Source organism: Tasmannia lanceolata, unplaced genomic scaffold, assembly GCF_043159265.1.
Source record: "Tasmannia lanceolata isolate RefF3 unplaced genomic scaffold, GAP_Taslan_0.1 ptg000037l, whole genome shotgun sequence".
NCBI lineage: Eukaryota > Viridiplantae > Streptophyta > Magnoliopsida > Canellales > Winteraceae > Tasmannia > Tasmannia lanceolata.
The window spans coordinates 16,874,561-16,894,182 of record NW_027518714.1 but is presented as its reverse complement, the minus strand read 5'-3'; the positions used below and the strand labels follow the sequence as shown (position 1 = coordinate 16,894,182).

The 19,622-nt window shown below is 37.8% G+C and overlaps 1 protein-coding gene across 1 annotated transcript; it reads left to right on the top strand.

Moving 5' to 3' along the window:
* Window positions 1–629: 629 nt before the first annotated feature.
* On the top strand, window positions 630–14,726 carry LOC143859972 (zinc finger (CCCH-type) family protein). Its single transcript, XM_077370460.1, has 14 exons — window positions 630–1,291; window positions 2,754–2,846; window positions 2,932–3,240; window positions 3,402–3,474; window positions 4,078–4,210; window positions 4,294–4,447; window positions 4,642–4,725; window positions 5,142–5,264; window positions 8,540–8,710; window positions 8,791–8,925; window positions 9,357–9,452; window positions 12,544–13,011; window positions 14,093–14,136; window positions 14,261–14,726. The coding sequence occupies exons 1-14, from the start codon at window positions 674–676 to the stop codon at window positions 14,502–14,504; spliced, it is 2,745 nt and encodes a 914-aa protein (XP_077226575.1). The 5' UTR covers window positions 630–673; the 3' UTR covers window positions 14,505–14,726.
* Window positions 14,727–19,622: the final 4,896 nt, after the last annotated feature.

Here is a 19,622-nt window from a genome sequence, read left to right as displayed (position 1 = left end):
GATTGGACCGCAAAAATCATTTCCATAGTATGATCCTAACCTTCCTATCTATTGAAGTTTCCACATTGTGTAGTCCCTCTATAGATTTGAGGGTCAGGTTCATCGAAATGATTTTTTGGGGCACAAAAACAAATGGATGGTTTGGAACATCCTATGGAGTGGGGCCGTACCACACATTTGCAAAAATACGGGTTTGTAGGGACGCGTGCAAAGAAACTCGACTAGTACTAAGAATCTAATCTAATGAGAGTTTATACGATGGGTGGCCGTGAAAACATGTGAAGTCTAAATAAAGTAGGTACGGCCCACTTTTTTCAATGATCCATACCGTTCATCTTTTTGGGCACAACGTAAATAGGTTGTGCCCCAAAAATCAGTTCCATAGTATGATCCTAACCCTCCGATCTGTAGAAGATTCCATAAATGATTTTTGGAAATCTCCATATTCAGATCGGAGGGTTAGGATCATCCTATGGAACTATTTTTTGGGGCACAACCTATTTACGCTGTGCCCAAAAAGATGAACGGTTTGGATCATAAAATAAAGTGGGCCGTACCTACTTTGTTTTAGACTTCACGTGTTTTCACGGCCACTCATCATATAAATTCTCCTAATCTAAGATCTTAAAACGAAAAGGGTCTTTTGTTGCAGAAATCAAAACCCTTTTCATCCATGGCAGTTCCAGAAATAGAAACCCAAACTCTCCAAAACCTAACTACTACTCCTCTTGGCGAAGAAATCCAACCCTCTACTCTCCAATCAACGGTCAATACTGATTCAACTGAAACTCTGAAGAATGAAAACTCCAACCCAAAAGAAGAATCAGCAGCAGAAGGAGAAGAGAGCAAGAAAAATCCCAACAATGAAGAAATCAAATCGTCGAATATCCAATCAGAAGAAAGTGAAGATTCAATCAACGGTGGAGATTCAATTTCAAAACGTAAGAGAAAGAAAAACCCTGAAGATCCAATGTGGAAAACGAGCCTCTGCTCGTTTTTCAGACGTCAATCTGGGTCTTCTTGTAGCCATGGTGACACGTGTCAATATGCTCATGGCGAGGGCGAGCTCCGACCTCGGCCCGATAATTCGTGGGATCCAACTTCGGATAGGGCGAAAAAGCTTCTGAAATTGGAGATTGGTGAGAGAATTGAGGATCCGGATTTGGGTCCGAGAGAAGATGTTATTCCCTTTCTTAATGATTTTTCTTCAGATGGGTCTCTTGATAAATGTTTAGTTCATCTCCCTCGGAAATGGACTTCGGAGAATTTGAAAAGCTTCCTTGATACTCAGGTAAGTTTATGTGAGCTTCATCCTTTTATTTTTCGTGATTCTTATATAACTTATTGTTTTTGCTGCTAATCTATGTATATTCTTTTTCTTCACGAATTGGGTTTTATTCTATGATTTGTGGACGACACAGACACGAACTCCCAAAATTTAGAAATGGGGACACGGCTAAGATAAAAAAAAAAGTGCATATAATCATAATTTGTGGACACAGATTCGTGTGCCCAGTTTAGATTCGTGTGCCGAGTTTGGACACGGATACGGGGCATCTAACATGGAAACCCCTAAAAATCTAGAAATAGTGGCACACTCGTACACGTACATACATATAAAGTTACTAACACTTCTAGACGTATGCTTAAAAGTGTCTAAAGGAGTGTCGAGGTCTGCAATAAATTCAAGGTGTCGGCCAAATCATAGATTTTATTGCTTTTAGCTCTGTGACACTAGATAGGGTATCTTAAGTATCAAATTAATGGAATCTTTGTGCGGTTTCTTTTGTTTCTCTATTTGGGGTTGAATGCATACAGTTTTGATCATTGATTGAACAATTTGCATACCCAATTATTGGAATCTTTTCTTTTTAAGAAATGGGTTTCTTTGGTTTTTCTTGCAAATGCCAAGCTTTGATACCCATTACTGAAATTCCTGTCAGTTTTGTAATGATGTAGACTGATTTTACTTTGGGTAGCATAAGCATCTAACTGTCAGAGTCTTGTGAGGATGGGTTTACTTGATTTCTGCTTCTCAGTAGGGGTACAATTTGAGTTAGGTCGGGGATAAAAAGGCTTGAATGACTTTGCCTTTGGCCAGGGGTTGGAGGGCTTAAGTATCAATTACTGAAATTCCTGGGATTTTTTGAAATGATGCTACTTTTAAATTTTTCCTAACTTATTTTGACTAATTTGGGTTTGATGCTTTTAGCTCTGCAACATTGTTTGGATATCTTATGTAGATGATTAATGAAATCTCTGTACTTATAAAAACAGGGGTATTTTAAAATTTCTATAGTTGGGGCTAAGTACCTTTAGCTTTAAACATTGGTTGGACAGCTTGAATACTCTATTATTTTAATGAAAGATGTTTTCTATATTTGGGTTCAGATCTCAGATGCTTTTATCTTCAAACATTGGTTAGGTAGCTCTTATTTCCAATTGCCAAAATTACCTTGATTTTAAAGAAAGACATTTTATCAGATTGCTGAAATTTCAACTTATCAAATTGTTCGTAATTTTGCACTATGGATGGCAATGGGCGAGGTTCAGACTTTGGCTTTGTCAAAATATGAATGTCTGAGCTTGGGCCCATTCGATTACATAACAAGGTAAAATTTGGGTCTGAATAGCCTGTCGGGTTTGCAGCTTTCGCCTATGGAGTATGAATCTTAAAATCTTCTTTGGTAATGACATAAGAGGTGGACTTTTACCTGTGATTGTAGTCTGATTAGTGTCATTTCATGTGGCAGGGGATCCTTTATAAAATGGCTAAAAAGAAGAAGGGTATGACAGTAGGTTTTGTATGTTTTGCAACTTCGGAACAGGTTAATAATGCTATTGAGGTACCTCATATACTCAATCCTTTATCATAAACACTTTGGTACTTGCAAGTGCTTTCCCATCTGACTCTTTTATTAACAATGATAGGAGCTGGATGGAAAATCTATGGGTAACAAGCGTATAAAGGTTGCAAATGTCATTCCTAGACCAAATGAGCAGAAACCTAGATCAGCAGTCTCTCTTGGCCAAAGAAATGCCCAGGTTACCGAAAGTTGCTCGGCCAATGAAGACCCAGCTGAGAATGAAGATATCGTTGACAATGACAATAATTCAGTTGTCGGTTTGGTCTCGAGGACAAGAAGTGCCAGAGATGTGGTGACTCCCCTTGCTCATATGCTCTATTGTGATCAATTGGAGCACAAGAAGAGCACTTTATCGCAAACTCTTAAAAGACTTGTAAGAGAAATTTGTTTTTATTCCATGTTGTTGTTTCTTCATCAAGAGATTTGACTTTGTTTAATCTCAAATGGCCATGTTTATGGAATGCATCATTTCTAGATTTGAATTTCTGAGTAGTGCCTTCAATCGAATTGAACCACTGGGCTTTTTACTTGTAGACTCGAAATGCACGTAAGGCTTGTCCTGATGCTGTTCCGCTTCCAGAATGGATTCTTCAATCAAGAGAAATAGGTAATCTTTTTTTTTTGTCCGAGTCCTTGAGAAATATATTTTCTGGAGATATAATGTTTTACATCATGGAATATATGAAATTGGCACATGGGTTGCGAGAACTTTTCTACTCAAAAATCTCATCAGCCGGTTCCTAAAATAGATTATTTTCTACTTTTTTCCACCACTTCTGCACTCCTCTCTTTTCATATTGCTTTTGGTCACTAGGAATTCGCAATGAGAAAGACTTACACATAATAGGATGCAAATGTGGTCAATAATCAAATATGGAGCTGTTGTTATAAATCTTTCAGAGAATAAGATATGGTAAGCATGTATAGAGAACAGAAAAAACTTTATTAACGGAAATGATAGCAACCCCCCCCCCCCCCCCCTAACGGTTTATGTGAGAATGATGTCACTCCCTTTAACGTTTTTCTTTGCCTTTAAAACTTAGAGGGGGGGGGGGGGGGGGGGGGAGGTATCCTTTCAAAAACAAGATAGGAAATATGTTAAATGTTTTTCGTATATGACTTGTCTCTGGTAAGTTTTGAAACATAGTGACCTTGTTATGAAGATTATAAGTATTGCAATAATTTTGTCCACTTTCTTTTAAACTTGCAGGTGGTCTTCCATGCAAGTTAGAAGGCATACTAGAGTCGCCACTGATAAATGGTTATCGGAACAAGTGTGAGTTCTCAGTTGGCTATTCTCTACAGGGTAAAAGAACTGTCGGGTTTATGCTGGGAAATTTTAGGTCAGTACACATGCAAAATTTCCTTCCTATGAACTACAATTATACAAGGCACTTGCACATTTTTTTTCACCTTGGTATTTCAGGGAGGGTATGACAGCTGTTGAGGAACCTGTGGACTGCCCAAACGTTTCTAGAATTTCCTGCAAATATGCTTCCATCTTTCAAGAGTTCCTTCAGTCTTCAGACTTACCAGTATGGAATAGAATCGATAACACTGGCTTTTGGCGTCAGTTCACGGTAACCTCCCTTTTATCTAGGGAACACTGTAAATGGATACTACATTATAATACACTTGCATCTCTAACACTATTTATGGTAAATGGGGTTATCGAAGGGTTAGTCTCTCTTGTTCACTATGCATTTGATGTAAAATCTGTGTGTGTGTGTGTGTGGGAATTAACAAAGCATTTGATGTAAGATTTTTATATTAGGTTCGTGAAGGAAGGAGTCCTTGCCAAGATGCTGAGGTTGATAATTTAGAGGCCTGTATTGCTGAGGTCATGCTTGTTGTGCAGGTCTGTGTCTTCTATATTTCCACAAGCTTCCAATTCATGTTGAACAGGCAAAGGTTCTCTTCTTTTATTGAAAAGTTGTTTTGGCAACAGTGTTCAAAATTTCAAATGCTCTATCTAGTACTAAAAGAACTCACTAAATTTGACTCCCGTCAGTCAAGACTCACCTTTAGTCAAAGAGCTAGGTCAATTTTTTATTGACTAAAAATCATGGAATTAAGTACTCAAAGTTTGCACTTATGCATGCAAATTTGAAAAATCAAGTCTCATGAAAATCATTGAGTACTCCCAAGCTTCAAGCTGACTTGGATTGGGCATGCACTGGCTCCTAATCATGTTCTGCATTATTAGATCATGGTCTGAAATTTTAAGTTTGTAACAGTTTTTTCCCCTTTTCTGACTCATACTCTAATCTGCAGGTTTGCTCAGCTAGTGTCGATAATGAACTAGTTACAAGTGAATTCCGGAGAATGACTCAAGCTCTTGCTCATGGGGCATCTGCTTGTTCTCCCCCACTGCCTCTTACTGCATTAGTAGTTCAGGTGGATTTTTTTAAACTGACTGGTGGAAGACACTTTTAAAAAAATTTGTGGGTTATTCTAGTACCATTTGTCACATCTCAGTGTCTTGTCTTGATTTTTCAGTCGTTTAGTTCTATCATAAGCTATGATTTGGCCGACACTTCGAATTTATTGCCAACTCACGTGTCCTGCCGTGTCCGACACGACACGCATGTCCACACGTGTCGACACTCCTTTGGACACTTTTACTTGTATTGCTGAAAGTGTTAGACTTAATGTGGGTGTGTGGACATGTTTTTGTACTGTGTCAAGTGTGACATTTTGTTTTTTATTGAATATTGTGTTTACCTCATTTAGACAAACTCGTATCCAAGTCGAAACTGGACACACGAATCCATATCCATAAATCATGATTACACATACTTTCTATTTTAGCCGTGTCCCCGTTTCTAAAGTTTGGGGGTTTGCCGTGTCCGACACTCCGTGTCTGTGTCGACATGCGACACTTGTGTCCTTGTCCACAAATCATAGATCATAAGGGTTTAATAATGAGGTCATGTCTTTGTTTCAGATTATCTCTCTCAGGAATTTCTCGGCAAGGGAAAATCTCAGGATATATTAATCTTATTTCGTGAAAAATATCGTAAAAATTCCGTGATAGTCGTGATATTATCGCGGTAAATGAAAATATCGCTATATTTTTTTTGACTTCTCGGGATTATTTCGGGATTTTTTCGTTCTATCAAAATATCACAATAAAGTCACTATATTTTGAAAATAACGGAGATATTTGTGACATTTATTACAGCTAGTAGCTAAATGCATTTTTAAATTTCTGATTTTGATCTGTTTGGATATCTAACTGAAATACATAATAAAACAAGATTTCGTGATGAATGCTGATCATTGAATTACCCAATGTTTTGTTAAATTGGAATTTAAACTTAGTACTCAAAGCCTGGCAAATTGAGTTAGTTCACTCCAGTTCTGAGTCAATCTGGGCTCTAAGACATCGATATCTTTTGGGTTCTAAAAGGCATACCTTTAAAACATTGATATCTTGTGTTCTAAAAGGCACCATATGCAAAAGGCACCATATGCAGCAAATGCAGTCTTTTCAGTGAACTCAAAATTAAGTTTCATACAAATTTTCAACTTTTTGTATTTTTTCTGCTGTTGATTATTTATTTGATTTTGATCATTAATTCAAAGGCAACAATTTTTATCGAAACTCACACTCGAGACTGCAAGTTTTGTTTGAGAATTGAGACCATGCCCTTAAGAGAAATTGTCTATGGGATCCTATATAGACTTCATTCGAGACTGCAAATTTTGATCGAGAGTTGAGACCACATGATGCAGGTCAGGGAAGAGAAATAGAGGTAAGAGGAGAAGGGGAAGAAGAATAGGAATAGAAGAGAATAGGAACAAGAAGGAAGAAGAGATCTTTAGAGGAGCAGAGGAGAAATCTGTGGGGGAGAGGAGAATGAGGAAGAAGAAGAAGAAATCTGAAGGGGTGAAATATATTTATTCACTTCAATTCATCATCAAAACTAACTAAACTCTAATACATGGGGCCTATATATTGGCAATGGAAATGAAATTTCATGGAAAATAAAATTCTGTAAACTAAAAAACAAAAATGAAAATCCTAGAAACTAAATAACATGAAAATAAAAATCCTAGAAGCTAAATGACATGGAAATAAATCCCTAAGAGTCCTAATGGGCAAATATGCCTCTTATTGGGCCTACAATCCACATCATCACACCCTTAGGAGAATTGATCTTTAGGATATTCTATAGACTTTCATAAGATGTGTCTGCAATCATTCCTTGCATGGCCTGGGAGAGTGGGAGGTTTGCGATTGAGCCTTTACATTTCGTTGTTTAATTTGGTTACCTCAAATCCCCCCTTGTGCATATCTAAACTATATTCTAGGAATTTTCTGCCACCATAGTGACCCGCTACGTGTTGGTGCTGGTGTTGGAAGTGGACTTCTTCTCTGGCTGACCACATAAAACTTATCACGGGAGAGTATACCTAATCTTCCTGGTTATGCCATGGCTTTTCATGATTTCAGCAGGTTTGTTCTGCTGCCATCGCTGGACCAGTGGATAAAACTTAACCCACCACACTTGACAATGAGGCTCTTCATGTCAGCCTTCGGTGCATATAGTTTTCTATTAGCCCAGATGACTTCCTTAGTGTCATCAGACTAGTGAAACGAAGAGTGATGTTCTTTCAAGTATTTTTTTTGTCCCCTTGTAGAAATCTTGACTTGATTCAGGGATTTGAGGATGTTCCAATGTAGCTAAAATTCAGCAAATTCCTGAACTAAACATGGTGTTGAGGTCCTTTGGTGTTGTATTTGCTATTTCCTTTCTTTCAAAATACAAGTTTTGTATTATAAAAATAAAATAAAAAAATCATCTAAGATTCATTTTGTGTTTGAAACTTTTTTGGGCTTCACCAGGTTTTGCTTTCAAAGAAAAAAGAGAAAAGAAACATGAAAAAGAGCTATGATTAGCTATGATTTGTGGACACGGACATGAGTGTCGTGTGTCGACACGGACATCGGGCACGGCGAACTCCCAAATTCTAGGGGGACGCTCCTAAAATAGAAAGTACATATAATCATGAATTGTGGACACGGATTCGTGTGCCGAGTTTCAAAAAGGATATGAGGTATCTAATATGGCAACCCCTAAAAATCTAAAAATAGTGTCACTCTCAAACACATACATACATATAAAGTTATTGTCACTTCTAGCAGTTCACTTAAAAGTGTCTAAAGGAGTGTCGACACGTGTGGATACGGGTGTCGTGTTGGACACGACACGACACATGTGTCGGCAATAAATTCAAAGTGTCGGCCAAATCATAGAAAAAGAGATTTTAAAGTTAAAGTTTTTAAATTGTATGTCCCAGTTACTCAATTGTATCATGATGTCACGATAAATATGGAGTTGTGTGGCTCCAATTGTTTGTATTGAGTGCTAGAAACAAGCGTGGTAGTCATTTTGAAGACTTTGCACCCACGCTTCTTTATATTTTAATTTCCATGGCTCAAATTAATTAGGATCTAGGATACACCGTTAACTGATTTTTTTTTTCTTTTTCCTTTTTTTTTGAGCGATTCCTTGCATGTCTATCTATTGTTTATAATAATATCTATAGAAGCATATCAAGACTTTTAGGGGGGTCAGATGGGATTGTATTAACCTTTAAAATAAATTGCATCTATTTACACAACCGCATCCCTTTGCTTATGTAGTGCAATGATTCTCTTGTAGGACCACAAAGGCATATCAAATGCAGCGCCAGCTGATTCTCCATTGACTTCACTACCAATACCAAGGGTTAAAGACATTTCTACCCCCGAGGACTCAAAAGTCATTGAACCAAGGATTCATGATTATATAAGCAATCTTCGCTTTAGCATATCACCAACAGCGTTTTTTCAAGTTCGGAGCTCTACTACCATTGTTTGTTGTAATGAATTTCTTGCAAGTAAAAATCTATTTCCTGACTCACATGGCTGCAGGTTAACACTCTTGCTGCAGAAAAGTTGTACTCCCTTGCTGGTGATTGGGCTGGTCTGGGTCCAGATACCTTGCTTTTTGATGTATGTTGTGGGACGGGAACAATTGGCCTGACCTTAGCACACCGTGTTGGTATGGTAATATTCAGAACCCGATTCCATGTTCCATTTTAATCGAAAGTGTTGTGTCTCAAAATCTTGAATTCTTGATACAGAGAAATTGGCTAAGGTTTATCCTTCAAGATGGTTTTTTTTTCATTTTGGAGGTTTACAAACTTTAATCATGTTTCGAATTAAGGGGGTAGATTTGTTCTCTTAAACCCCAATAAAATTTGATCAAGTACTCAAATAACTCTAGCAACTACTAAAAAAACTCAATTGAGCACAGTTGGGTTGAGTGCTTCGAAGACTTTTTAAAAAGACCATTCTAAGCTTTTAAACTCAATAAAGCTTGTTTAAGTAATCAACTATGGCTGGAGCCAACTCAGATCGAACCTTTGTCTTTGATATAGCATATTCCTTGAGTAGATCTAATGGATTTTTCCTTTTGAATATCAAATTTCTACCAGGTTGTTGGCATTGAAATGAATGATTCTGCAGTTTTAGACGCTCACCGGAATGCAGAGATTAATGGCATTAAGAACTGCAGGTTCGTTTGTGCAAAGGTGAGAGTTTCTTATCATTAGAACTCAATTTAATATAGCTTGAGACTTTTGACTTGATACGCTGTTAAAGTTAGCGTAGTTACCCATTTTGCCTGGTATCAAAGCATCATTGGAATTTGGTTTAGCCCATTACTTTTGGCTATTCAGCATCCTCTCATCTTTAATTTCTTACTTGTAGGTGTTAAAGTATAAAAGGTAAATAACGCCTTTCTCCAACAGCTTAAGCTTTTGGAGAAGTTGGTAAGTTAACATGGTATCAAAGCCAAAGGTCTCGAGTTCAAACCTCCCGGATAGCAAAAATCTACATGCGATGGTCGGCCCAAAGTGGGACCACATGTGCCACGTGTTTGCCAAGTGGGCCACACGTGCGGGGGAGTGTTAAAGTATAAAAGATAAATAACGCCTTTCTCCAACAACTTAAGCTTTTGGAGAAGTTGGTAAGTTAACAGTAGGCATAGTTCAAAATATTGGCCGATATGGATATGTATCGGCAGGGTTCAATACGATATGAACCCCTTGTATCTGGCCTCATAAAAAATCGCAAGTGTATCAGCTGATACACTAGGAATCTGGGATGATATGGCCAATATGGCCGATAGTGGGTCTGTATCATGCCATATTCAATTGAATAGGTTGAACTTCATTTTTTCGATTTTTTTGTCATTTTCAAATGGTTTTGCTTGATTTAAGATTGTATGACCCATAGTTGCCAGAGTGGGGGGCGAGTGGGAGAAGCGATGCAAGAAGTGAGGTGTCTAGAAAAGAGAAAATGCGGGGAAGCAAAAATATCTAAAGAAAGTAAAGAGAAAGCTTGCAGGAAGCGTCATTGAAAGTCAACATAATGTATGCAATAAACATCAGTGGAAGCAAACAAGAAGTGTAGACAGAGTAGGTTTATAGTACGTCAGGAAGGAAAAGTAGGTTAGGAAGGAAGGGTTAATGTAAGCTATGTAGGTATGGATTAAGTTTTGATTTTGATTTTGGTTGCTACAGAAACAGAAACGTTCTGATTTAAATCCTGCAAAATCATGGAAACATATGCAAATGATAGAATTTATAGATGAAACTTCAGGGAATGCTAGAATAAGCACAAATACACACTTAGAAACCATCATATAAGCAAGAAAACCATCCACAATAGTTTAAAAACATCTAACACCTAGTGGCATGCATATTCGCAAATGTATGATAATTTAGTGCATACTAAATTTCACATGTAATTCATATTAGTATTTATACATGATATGTGGCCACATTTCGCATGCGATTCATATAAATGCTAAGCAAAATGATGGGCTCCACCCCGATGCATCTGTTTGGACTTTGGGTAGAGTTGGCCGACCCCACCTCATCAATAACATTAGGGGTTAAATGGTAGGCCCCACCCTATGCATATGTTTGGGTAGAGGTGGTGGCCCCATCCATTTCTAAGTTTGTATTTATGCTTATTCTAGCATTCGCCAGAGTTTCATCTTAAAATTTCATCATTTGCATATGTTTCCATACGTTTATGTGATTTTACAAGATTTCCATTGAAATTTCCAACTAAAACCTAAATGTTTTTGTCTCCGTGCACGGAAATTTAAAACCTTGGGCATAACTACCTCAGTCACGAATAGCAAGAGAGGAGAGATGGGTATAACTATGTGTGTGACACATAGTAAGAACAAATGAGAGATGGATATAATAACCTGGTGACACTTGGCAGGAGAAGATTGGAGATGAGTATAACTACTTGTGTTACACATGGCAAGAAAAAAAGGAGAGATGTATAATACTTCGGTGACACATGGCAAGAGAAGAGGGGGGATGGTTATTACTACCTGGATGACACATCGCAAAAAAAAGAGGTGAGATGGTTATAAGTACCTGGGTGCTCTCCTTTAGTGATAATTGGACACACGACACTGTTACCACATCACAACACATAATTACAAGGTTGCATAGAAACAATAAAATTGAAATACACAAGATACAATAAAGATAAAAAGGGTCACTTTGAATTGACGATTCTTCTCTTGACCGCATTCTTGTTGTGGATGGTCGCCCGTCAAATAGTTAAAAGAAGAGTTAAAAATAAAAGGAGAGTGAAAACATTATTTAATTAATAGGGACTAGCAGTTAATATTTTACATTTTATGCTTGACACTGTACAAAAACGTATCGATACACATGTCAGCAGTGAGTTCAAAGTGTCCAGTAAACCAGAGATTTTAGGTTGAAAGTTTCTATTTTGTAAGTGTAGTTGTAATCCGAGTGAAGTTAGACGTCTTCTAGGTCTGTTTTAAAGTTGGAAAGCACCCAGGATTAGGAGTCCTTACGTAAGGAATGTTTTGGAGTCATGATACGGCAAGTATATGGTTCTATATGAGGGATCTTTGGACTGGTTTTATAACCATTACGAAAATTGAAATTTCTATGGAAGTAATTGTGCCTTTTCTTTTCACTGTTGTTCTTTTCGAGACGACACCATATCGTACTGTCCAGGTCTTTATTGAGGTATTTGCTTGGTTTTGTTTTGGTTTTTGAATAAGTGAAAATTGTACTTGTTATTCTATTTCTGCTACACCAAATCTACTCGTTGATTTCTGCAAGTATTTATTTTCTGTACATAAACAAAAACTCCTCTAGTTTTGTGGCAGTATGCAGGCCAAGAAAGTAGCGAACTACTGATTTCTTGTGCAAATAGCCAAAAATATCTTTGATTTTTGCTTTGATCCAGAACTGAATAATAGGCTCAGTTCCTTTCAGAAGCTTGGCTAAATCCCATGAAAAACTCTGCCAGCTTACTTTTTCCTGAAAACCATAAATACAACAATTTTTTGGGAGTATGTTTGTACACCTTGTCAGGCACCAATTTTCCGGGATTTACCTCAACCAACACTAAACTGTTCTCCTACTCCCTAAAGGTTTTACATACTGTTAGATGCTTTGATGTAGATTTCATGTTTTTGTCCCATTTTTAATTAGTGTATTAAAAGAATGTCTGATGGTTCAAATTGTACACGGATGGTTTATTTGTTCCTTTATGATTCTCATATATTTTCTAATATGAGGCTGTCCTTGTATGTGCTCACTTGGGAGGTGACAGGCAGAGGATGTGATGGGTACTATACTTAGAGAATATCTAGATGTGCCACAAAAACATGATGAAATCTTGCATCTCCCTGAAAGCAATGACAAGGAAAATATCAGTGAGGGAGAGAATGGCACCCATGATGACAAAATACATAGTGGTGACAAGGGGATATTGGACTGTTCAGATGACATAAGCAGCAGAAATGTCGAAGCTACTCAGGTACCTAGGGACGGAGTAGTCTTGGTAGAGCCCACTGAAGGTAGTATTCTTAATGCCTCCAAATTGAATGAGGGCTCAAACCATGAAATGGCCAATGCCAAAAGTGCATCAGATTGTCAACATAATAGCCTTGGAAAGTGTGAAGACCCAAGTAAGAGGAATTGCATTTCAGAAGAGAATGGAACAAGTGCAATTCCTATGCAACAGTTTAAACATGTTGTTGCTATTGTCGATCCTCCACGGGTTGGACTTCACCCCATTGTAAGTAGCATCCCTCTTTTGTTTATCTGCATCTAATTGTATATTGCAATGGTCAAAAGCTTGCTGAAAAACTTGGATTTTGATAGAGTTAGTTTGGTTTGGCTCTGAATACCGACTCCAAAGTCTGAATTTATGACAAGTGCTCTATTTTAGAAAAGGCTACTGATATTGGCACTACAGTGTTTTAGTAATTGCACCCACCTCTTGTCTGTTATTATTTAAACAGCTTTCAAAGGTTATTAAAGTTCCCGGAAAGCTCTAAGAAGCCAATTAAAACAGAAAAAGACAAGTTGAGTTTGTGCAAGTATTAAAACTTGGCAGTGCAAATATCAATAGCCTTTATAAAACTGGCAAATTTATCATGTAATCAGAATTGAATGACTGATATTTGGGTTGAATAGGAGTTTTTGAATGCTAGTATGTTATATATCCCTCTGCAGATTGGATTTGGATGTCTTTCTTTCTATCTATTTATCTATATGTGTGTGTTTTTTTAAAAAAAAACAGTGAGGTCCATGTTATTGGGTGACCTAAACCATTCTAAAGTTGGGCCCCGAAGTAGATAGGCCATGCCCCAAAAACCTTCACCATTGGATGACCTCTTGTAGCGTCCTCAAATCATTTTCGCATTAATTTTCAAGTTGGGAACCTGTCTTTTCACAAGTTTTATTTCACTGTGGCAGTGAAACTTGCTAATTTAATAAAAGAATAATTCAATGGAAAACACTTATAATACCTTGGACTTGGTACAAAAAGCCCCTTAATCTGTGAGTTTTTTTTAGAACATTGCTTCCCTCAGCCTGCCTCAATGTTCGTATATACAAATGCTTCAATGACTGTTTGTGCATTTCAACTCCATCAAAGCGAGGCATATGAATTGCTCGCAACCTTCATCTCTGAACCAGATAAATACAATGACCACCTTGTTAGCATCTTTATTGTCCTGTTCCCATTATTATTACCAAGTCCGGGTTTTGTGGAATTTGGATTTTCGTACACATATTATACAAACCATCGTAAAAATTTTGAGGACTTGATGCTTATCCTGTTGCTAGTAAATTTGTGTTTCATATGAATGTAGGTACTCAAAGCTCTAAGGACTCATCCACGTCTAAGGCGGCTTGTGTAAGTCCAATGTTGAAATATCTTAATGCTTCTCATCATGCAATCCTTTTGCTGTTTTACAGTTCATTGAGCAACAATTGCTTGGTAGAATCTTCGTAAGTATTTTCTTTTGTGACTTTTTCAGCTACATCTCATGCAATCCCGAAAGTTTAGTAGCTAATGCGATCGAGTTATGTACACCATCTACTGATAAACCAGAGAAAGGGAAAAACAACAAGGGATGGAGGAACATGAGCAGTGCTGGTCTGGCCCGGCATAGGGCAAAATCTATGCCCAGCTCAGAGCATTTCCAACCTGTGAGAGCTAAGGCTGTTGATCTCTTCCCACATACCCCACACTGTGAAATGGTAATGCTTCTCGAGAGGTAAATACATCAGGTTTATTGAGCTAATCTTATTTATCTTTTTGAAGCAGAGGGGTGTTGAGCTAATCTTATTATATGCCTAAATTCCAATTTTTTTTTTAGGATTCAGAGCTACCTCTAAGATTTTGTTTTCTGAGAAAACTATTGTGGAGATTACTTAATAGCAGTTCGTGTAAATTACAATGAAAATTTTGAGTATTAATTAGGGGCATCACTTTGTTTCTTTGCTTTCTTACAATCCCCCACGCAAGCTTCTGAGCCCGTCGTTGAGCGGTGGAGCTTGGTTCAAACTTAAGCTTAGGAAAAAATGGAGAATTTCTATCACCCATTAGGGTTGTGGCAGTTAATCTGCTACCACATGCCCAGCTGCAAAACTTAATGGTAATGTTTCTTGGTAGGTAAACTAGTTGGGTTCATTGAACTGTTCCTATCACATGCCCAGATACTGAAACTTACCCTTTTTCAGCTCTGCTAGAAGTTTAGTCTCTCCAAGAATACAGTTATAGGCTTTTCATTTTTCTAGAAGCCTATTCATTTGGGACCCTACAGATCCATTCGTTTTCCTATTCAAAGATCAGCCTTCTGTCTATGTTTTTTTTAGCAAAAATCTTGTAAATGCTTGAAACGACCGACTCTTGAACATAGTTTTGAAGAATCACTGAAGGTAGGGGAATAGTTATAAAGAGGGGAGATTATAGACAGAAAGGTGATTTGCTGGATTTTTCTTTTTTCTTTTACTGCTTGTAACAAATTAAATGCTTCTCTCTACAGAAAGCCCAAAGTCTCAAATCAATGCATCATCATACAATATTTGGGTAAATTTGTTAGAGCTTAGGATCTACTGAATCTTGAAATCCCAGTTACTCAGTTTGCTCTAAACCCCATGAATTAGAAGAATAAGGATAAACACCATGTAGATTGAAATGACTGTGAATCAGACGATCATAGCTACCAAATTAGCCCACCTTTAACGGTTTCTGTGCGAATGGTTCACTGTTTGAGGATAAATTAACCCCCTTTAACATTTTTGTTTGCCTTTAAAACTTATCGAATATCGTTAAAGGGGGGGATTTTATTGGTCAGAGGGGTGAAAATATGATTGTCAAAGTAGATGACTGTTTCTGCAAATAAAGCAAATTTGAAGACTTGTTTTGCAAAAAACCCTTTTTAGTATAAGTAGGACCAAACCCATTCAGTCTTCAAGCAAAACAAAAGTTTCCCTGTGTATACTGTGCGTATGTATAGACGTGCAAGACGATAGTGCCAACACTAGAGAGTCGTCCAGCTATTATTGAGAGGAGGTGTTCCATTATAATAAACAATCATCAACTACTATTTCAGGAAAAAGGGAAGTGATTTACACCAACTACGCTTTGGATGAAAACAAAAGCAATCGAATGGGAGCCCTCTCCAACTAAAAAGGTGGAATGAATTGTCCAAGTTTAGAAAAAAAGGAAAAAAAGAATAGGAGCGTGTGAATTTGAAGAAAGTGGGAGTAAAAAAGAGAGAAGAGTCATCTTCATCACTCCGTGCCTTTCTCTCAACGAAATTAAAGAAAGGAAAGGAAGCTTCAACGTCGCTATCCTCCTTATCTTTATAACGATAGCCACAAGGGAGGCCATAGGAGACGAGATTCATAGCTGGTTTTGCAGAGGTAGAGAGATAAATCCCACCAGAAAGAGAGACTCTAAGAGCCACAAATGCTACTAAAGAACTCATTCTCAAAAGCCAAGAGGCTATTCAACAACACCCTCAAAAGCTTCAAGGACTTCCTATCCGGAGGATATCAAAAGCTCCCCAAAACCCCTCCCTTCAACCCCTTCTCTTGCGCCGACTCAAAAACCCACCGCAGTTTCAGAGAGCTTGATAGCTTTTACGATGATTTCACGTCTCGATGGGGAATTGACCAAGACATGAGGAACAGGAAGAAGAAAAAGAAAATGACGGGGAAGACAGAGGAGCCCACGAGAGATAAAAGAATGGGGAACAAACAAGAGATGTACGATGGGAGTTTTTTAAAGTTTGGTAATGGGTTTTCTCTACATGAGAGAGAACATCAAGACAGTGAAGAAGAGAAAAGAAAGAGAACAATCGCGGAAGAGAAAAGAAGAGTAGAGGAAGAGAAGATAAAGAGGAGAATTGAAGAGGAGAAAGGGAGAGTAGAGGCTTGTTGTAATGTGGCACGGAGGCTTAAGGAAATTGAGCTAATGGATGCAAGTAATGTGGATCATGTGTTAGACATTGAAGAGGTTCTCCATTACTACTCTGGCATTACGTGCCCTTTGTACGTTGATGTCTTCAACAAATTCTTCACTGAAATGTACGCAGAATTTCTTCCCAAACCTCTCGTTTTAAACACCGCTCCAGTTGGTGATTCATCAATTTGCTCTGGCATGGCAAAAATTTAGAACATGTTACGACTAGGAGGGAAACAAATTATCAGAATTTCTTGCAAAATGAACATCTACTTGTTTCTCTTGTGTGTTTGCTTCCGTTTATTTCTTTGATTTTATGTAATTTCTGTTATGATAGAGAGACTTTCTTGATTGTGTTTGGGTGGGAGGAGTTTGATTATATGCAGGTATGATGTTTCCTCGTATGTTGTTTTTTCAGGATTTCATGTTGAATTTTTTAGTCTTGTAATGGTCAAAACTGTTTCCCTACAAACCTGGATATGGATTCCAATCAGATTTAGTTATAACCCATTTGCATGTGGTGCAAAGCACATCGATCTTTTATTCTATGCCCCCATAAAGCACGACTTCGGAACACTCCTTGGAGGTTTTCCTTGATGGTTTAGGAAACCAGCTCCATGATGTTAGTGGGCACTCTTCCTAACTGCTCCCAACTCTAACCCCATAAATTACTGGCCCATCAAGTTTTGCAAATCCAACAAAGTAAAGGGTATAAGGAAAGAGGTGGATGGAGTTTAAGATTTGTCCTGGTTTTCATTAGAGCTTTTGAAGAACATCCATGTCATGCAAGTATTTATAGTTTCAGTTTTCATGTATATGATTTGGTTGATAAGATCTATTTACATTGAGTTAGTTTAAATAAGAAATATCATTTATAAATGAAGTTTCTGTTAACATTTCAGACAAAAATCAAGTGACCTTGGATTCTTATTTTTCCTTTCAACTTTGGTCAATTTTTGTGTACCTACAAAAAAGAAAAAGAAAAAAAGAGGTTGTTCAATCAAGTTCATGATTTCTAGAAATTTAACCCCATACCTATAATGTTCAACTGTGATATGTTTTCTATGTAGGCTATACAAAGCGCATTGTTTCATCTTGCAATGTGAATATTCCTCTCACAATTACTGTCTTACAAAAATACATAAATACTTAGGAATTTCTTGAAAAAAAAAAATCTCGATTTTTCGCCTGGTTTTAATCTTTCAAACATCTAGATAATTAAAAGGGGAAATGATTTCAGCGCTCCAATGTTTATCAGTTTTGATAAACATGCGCTCACTTGTTTGTCGTGTAGTATTTAAAGGGCTTTAAGAGCCTTCTTAGAACCTAATATCCTCTAACATCTCTTTAAATACTACACGACAGACAAGTGGAATGCATGTTTATCAAAACATTGGAGCCCAGAAATCATTTCCCAATTAAAAAATTCTTTCATCCTTGAACTTAGTAGGAATTTCGTGAATTATACTCAAATTTGACGAATAATTCATGAATCTCTCATATGATACTTGTAAATCTCGTGAGGAAGTCAAAACCAAAACTGAGCTCAGTTCCATATCTGGCAAAAACATGAACTTAGAGAGAGAGAGAGAGAGAGAGAGCAATATTTCGGGATTTTACCCGAACTCTTCAAATATATTTCCCAAGCTCTCTTTCTTTCAGCGAAGAATGGACCCAAATCAAATTTTATGCCCATTTTTCAGACAATGATCTTAAATTTTGTTTTAGGCGCATTTTACTTTGTAAGAAACCGCCCTTAAATATTTGGAACAGCGTTTCCATATTGGGAATCCAAATTGTTCCCAATTCGAAGTTTGTGACAACTTTAATAACACTACTAAAATGCCAGGTAAATGTTTGTACTACACACGGGGCCAATGATGCCAGCTCATGGAGTCCATGCCTCGACATGGCGCATAGCACTAGCAGCCCTAAAGATATTATCTTAAAAAAGGTAGAATATAAATATTTGGGAGCTTATTTTGGAAGCATGCAATTATTATGTCAATGCTAAAGTTTAGCTTTAAAAATAGAAGGGCCCATTTATTCATAAGTGGGTTTCTATTTGAATCTTCTTTCTTTCCCTTTTTCCTTGTTGAGGGATCTTTCTCTTGTTTTTCCAACATAAGACCACCCATTTCAATAAGATTTGTTAGTGGAAATATATAGTGCAAACAGTTTCTTTTCTTGTCCTTTTGTTAGAGAACCGCACAGTCTACACAGAAGAGAAGAGCCCTGCAGGACTTTTGTGGGCACCAAACTTTGTGACGTAGGTCACTGGCTGTAATCTTCTTGTTGTTAGCTTTGAGTCTCTTCGAATAGACGTACCGTCCCAAAACTGAAGAGGAAGTTGGACTTTTCTGGTGGACAAATTGACAATTGAGCAAAGAAGAAGAAATTGAAGACACCCCACTTAATGTGTAATAGACTTTACAAAAATACAGTTGTCCAATGTGTATGTGATGGTACCCGGAATCCGGCTGCTCGATCTAGCCAGGAAGAGCCTGTGATTTTGCACTCACGGATAAAGCGTTAGTGGGCCAAGAGGTGTTGCTATGGGCGGCCACTTCGATACTCAAGTCAAAACGGGCAACACAGACAAAAAAACGAAGGGAAGGTGATGAGAGCCAGAACAGATCACCAGAAAGATGGGTATTGATGGGGTATGAAAAACAGCAGCCAATTAGCTGTCGACACATGGCCCCAGGATGGCCCACCGCAAATCCAGCGTCGGCCCAGGGGTAGTCTAGTAATTACCTAAGAGTAGGTAAACTTAAACCCGTAAGAGGCCGACACCTGTCATGGCGTAGGTAATCCAACCACCCCAGGTTTCCCTCTATAAAAGGCCTTTCAGGGCTCAGACCGAAGGGTAATAACTTCTCAACCACCACTCTTAAAAACTCGCTCTGCACTTCTGCTCGTACTGA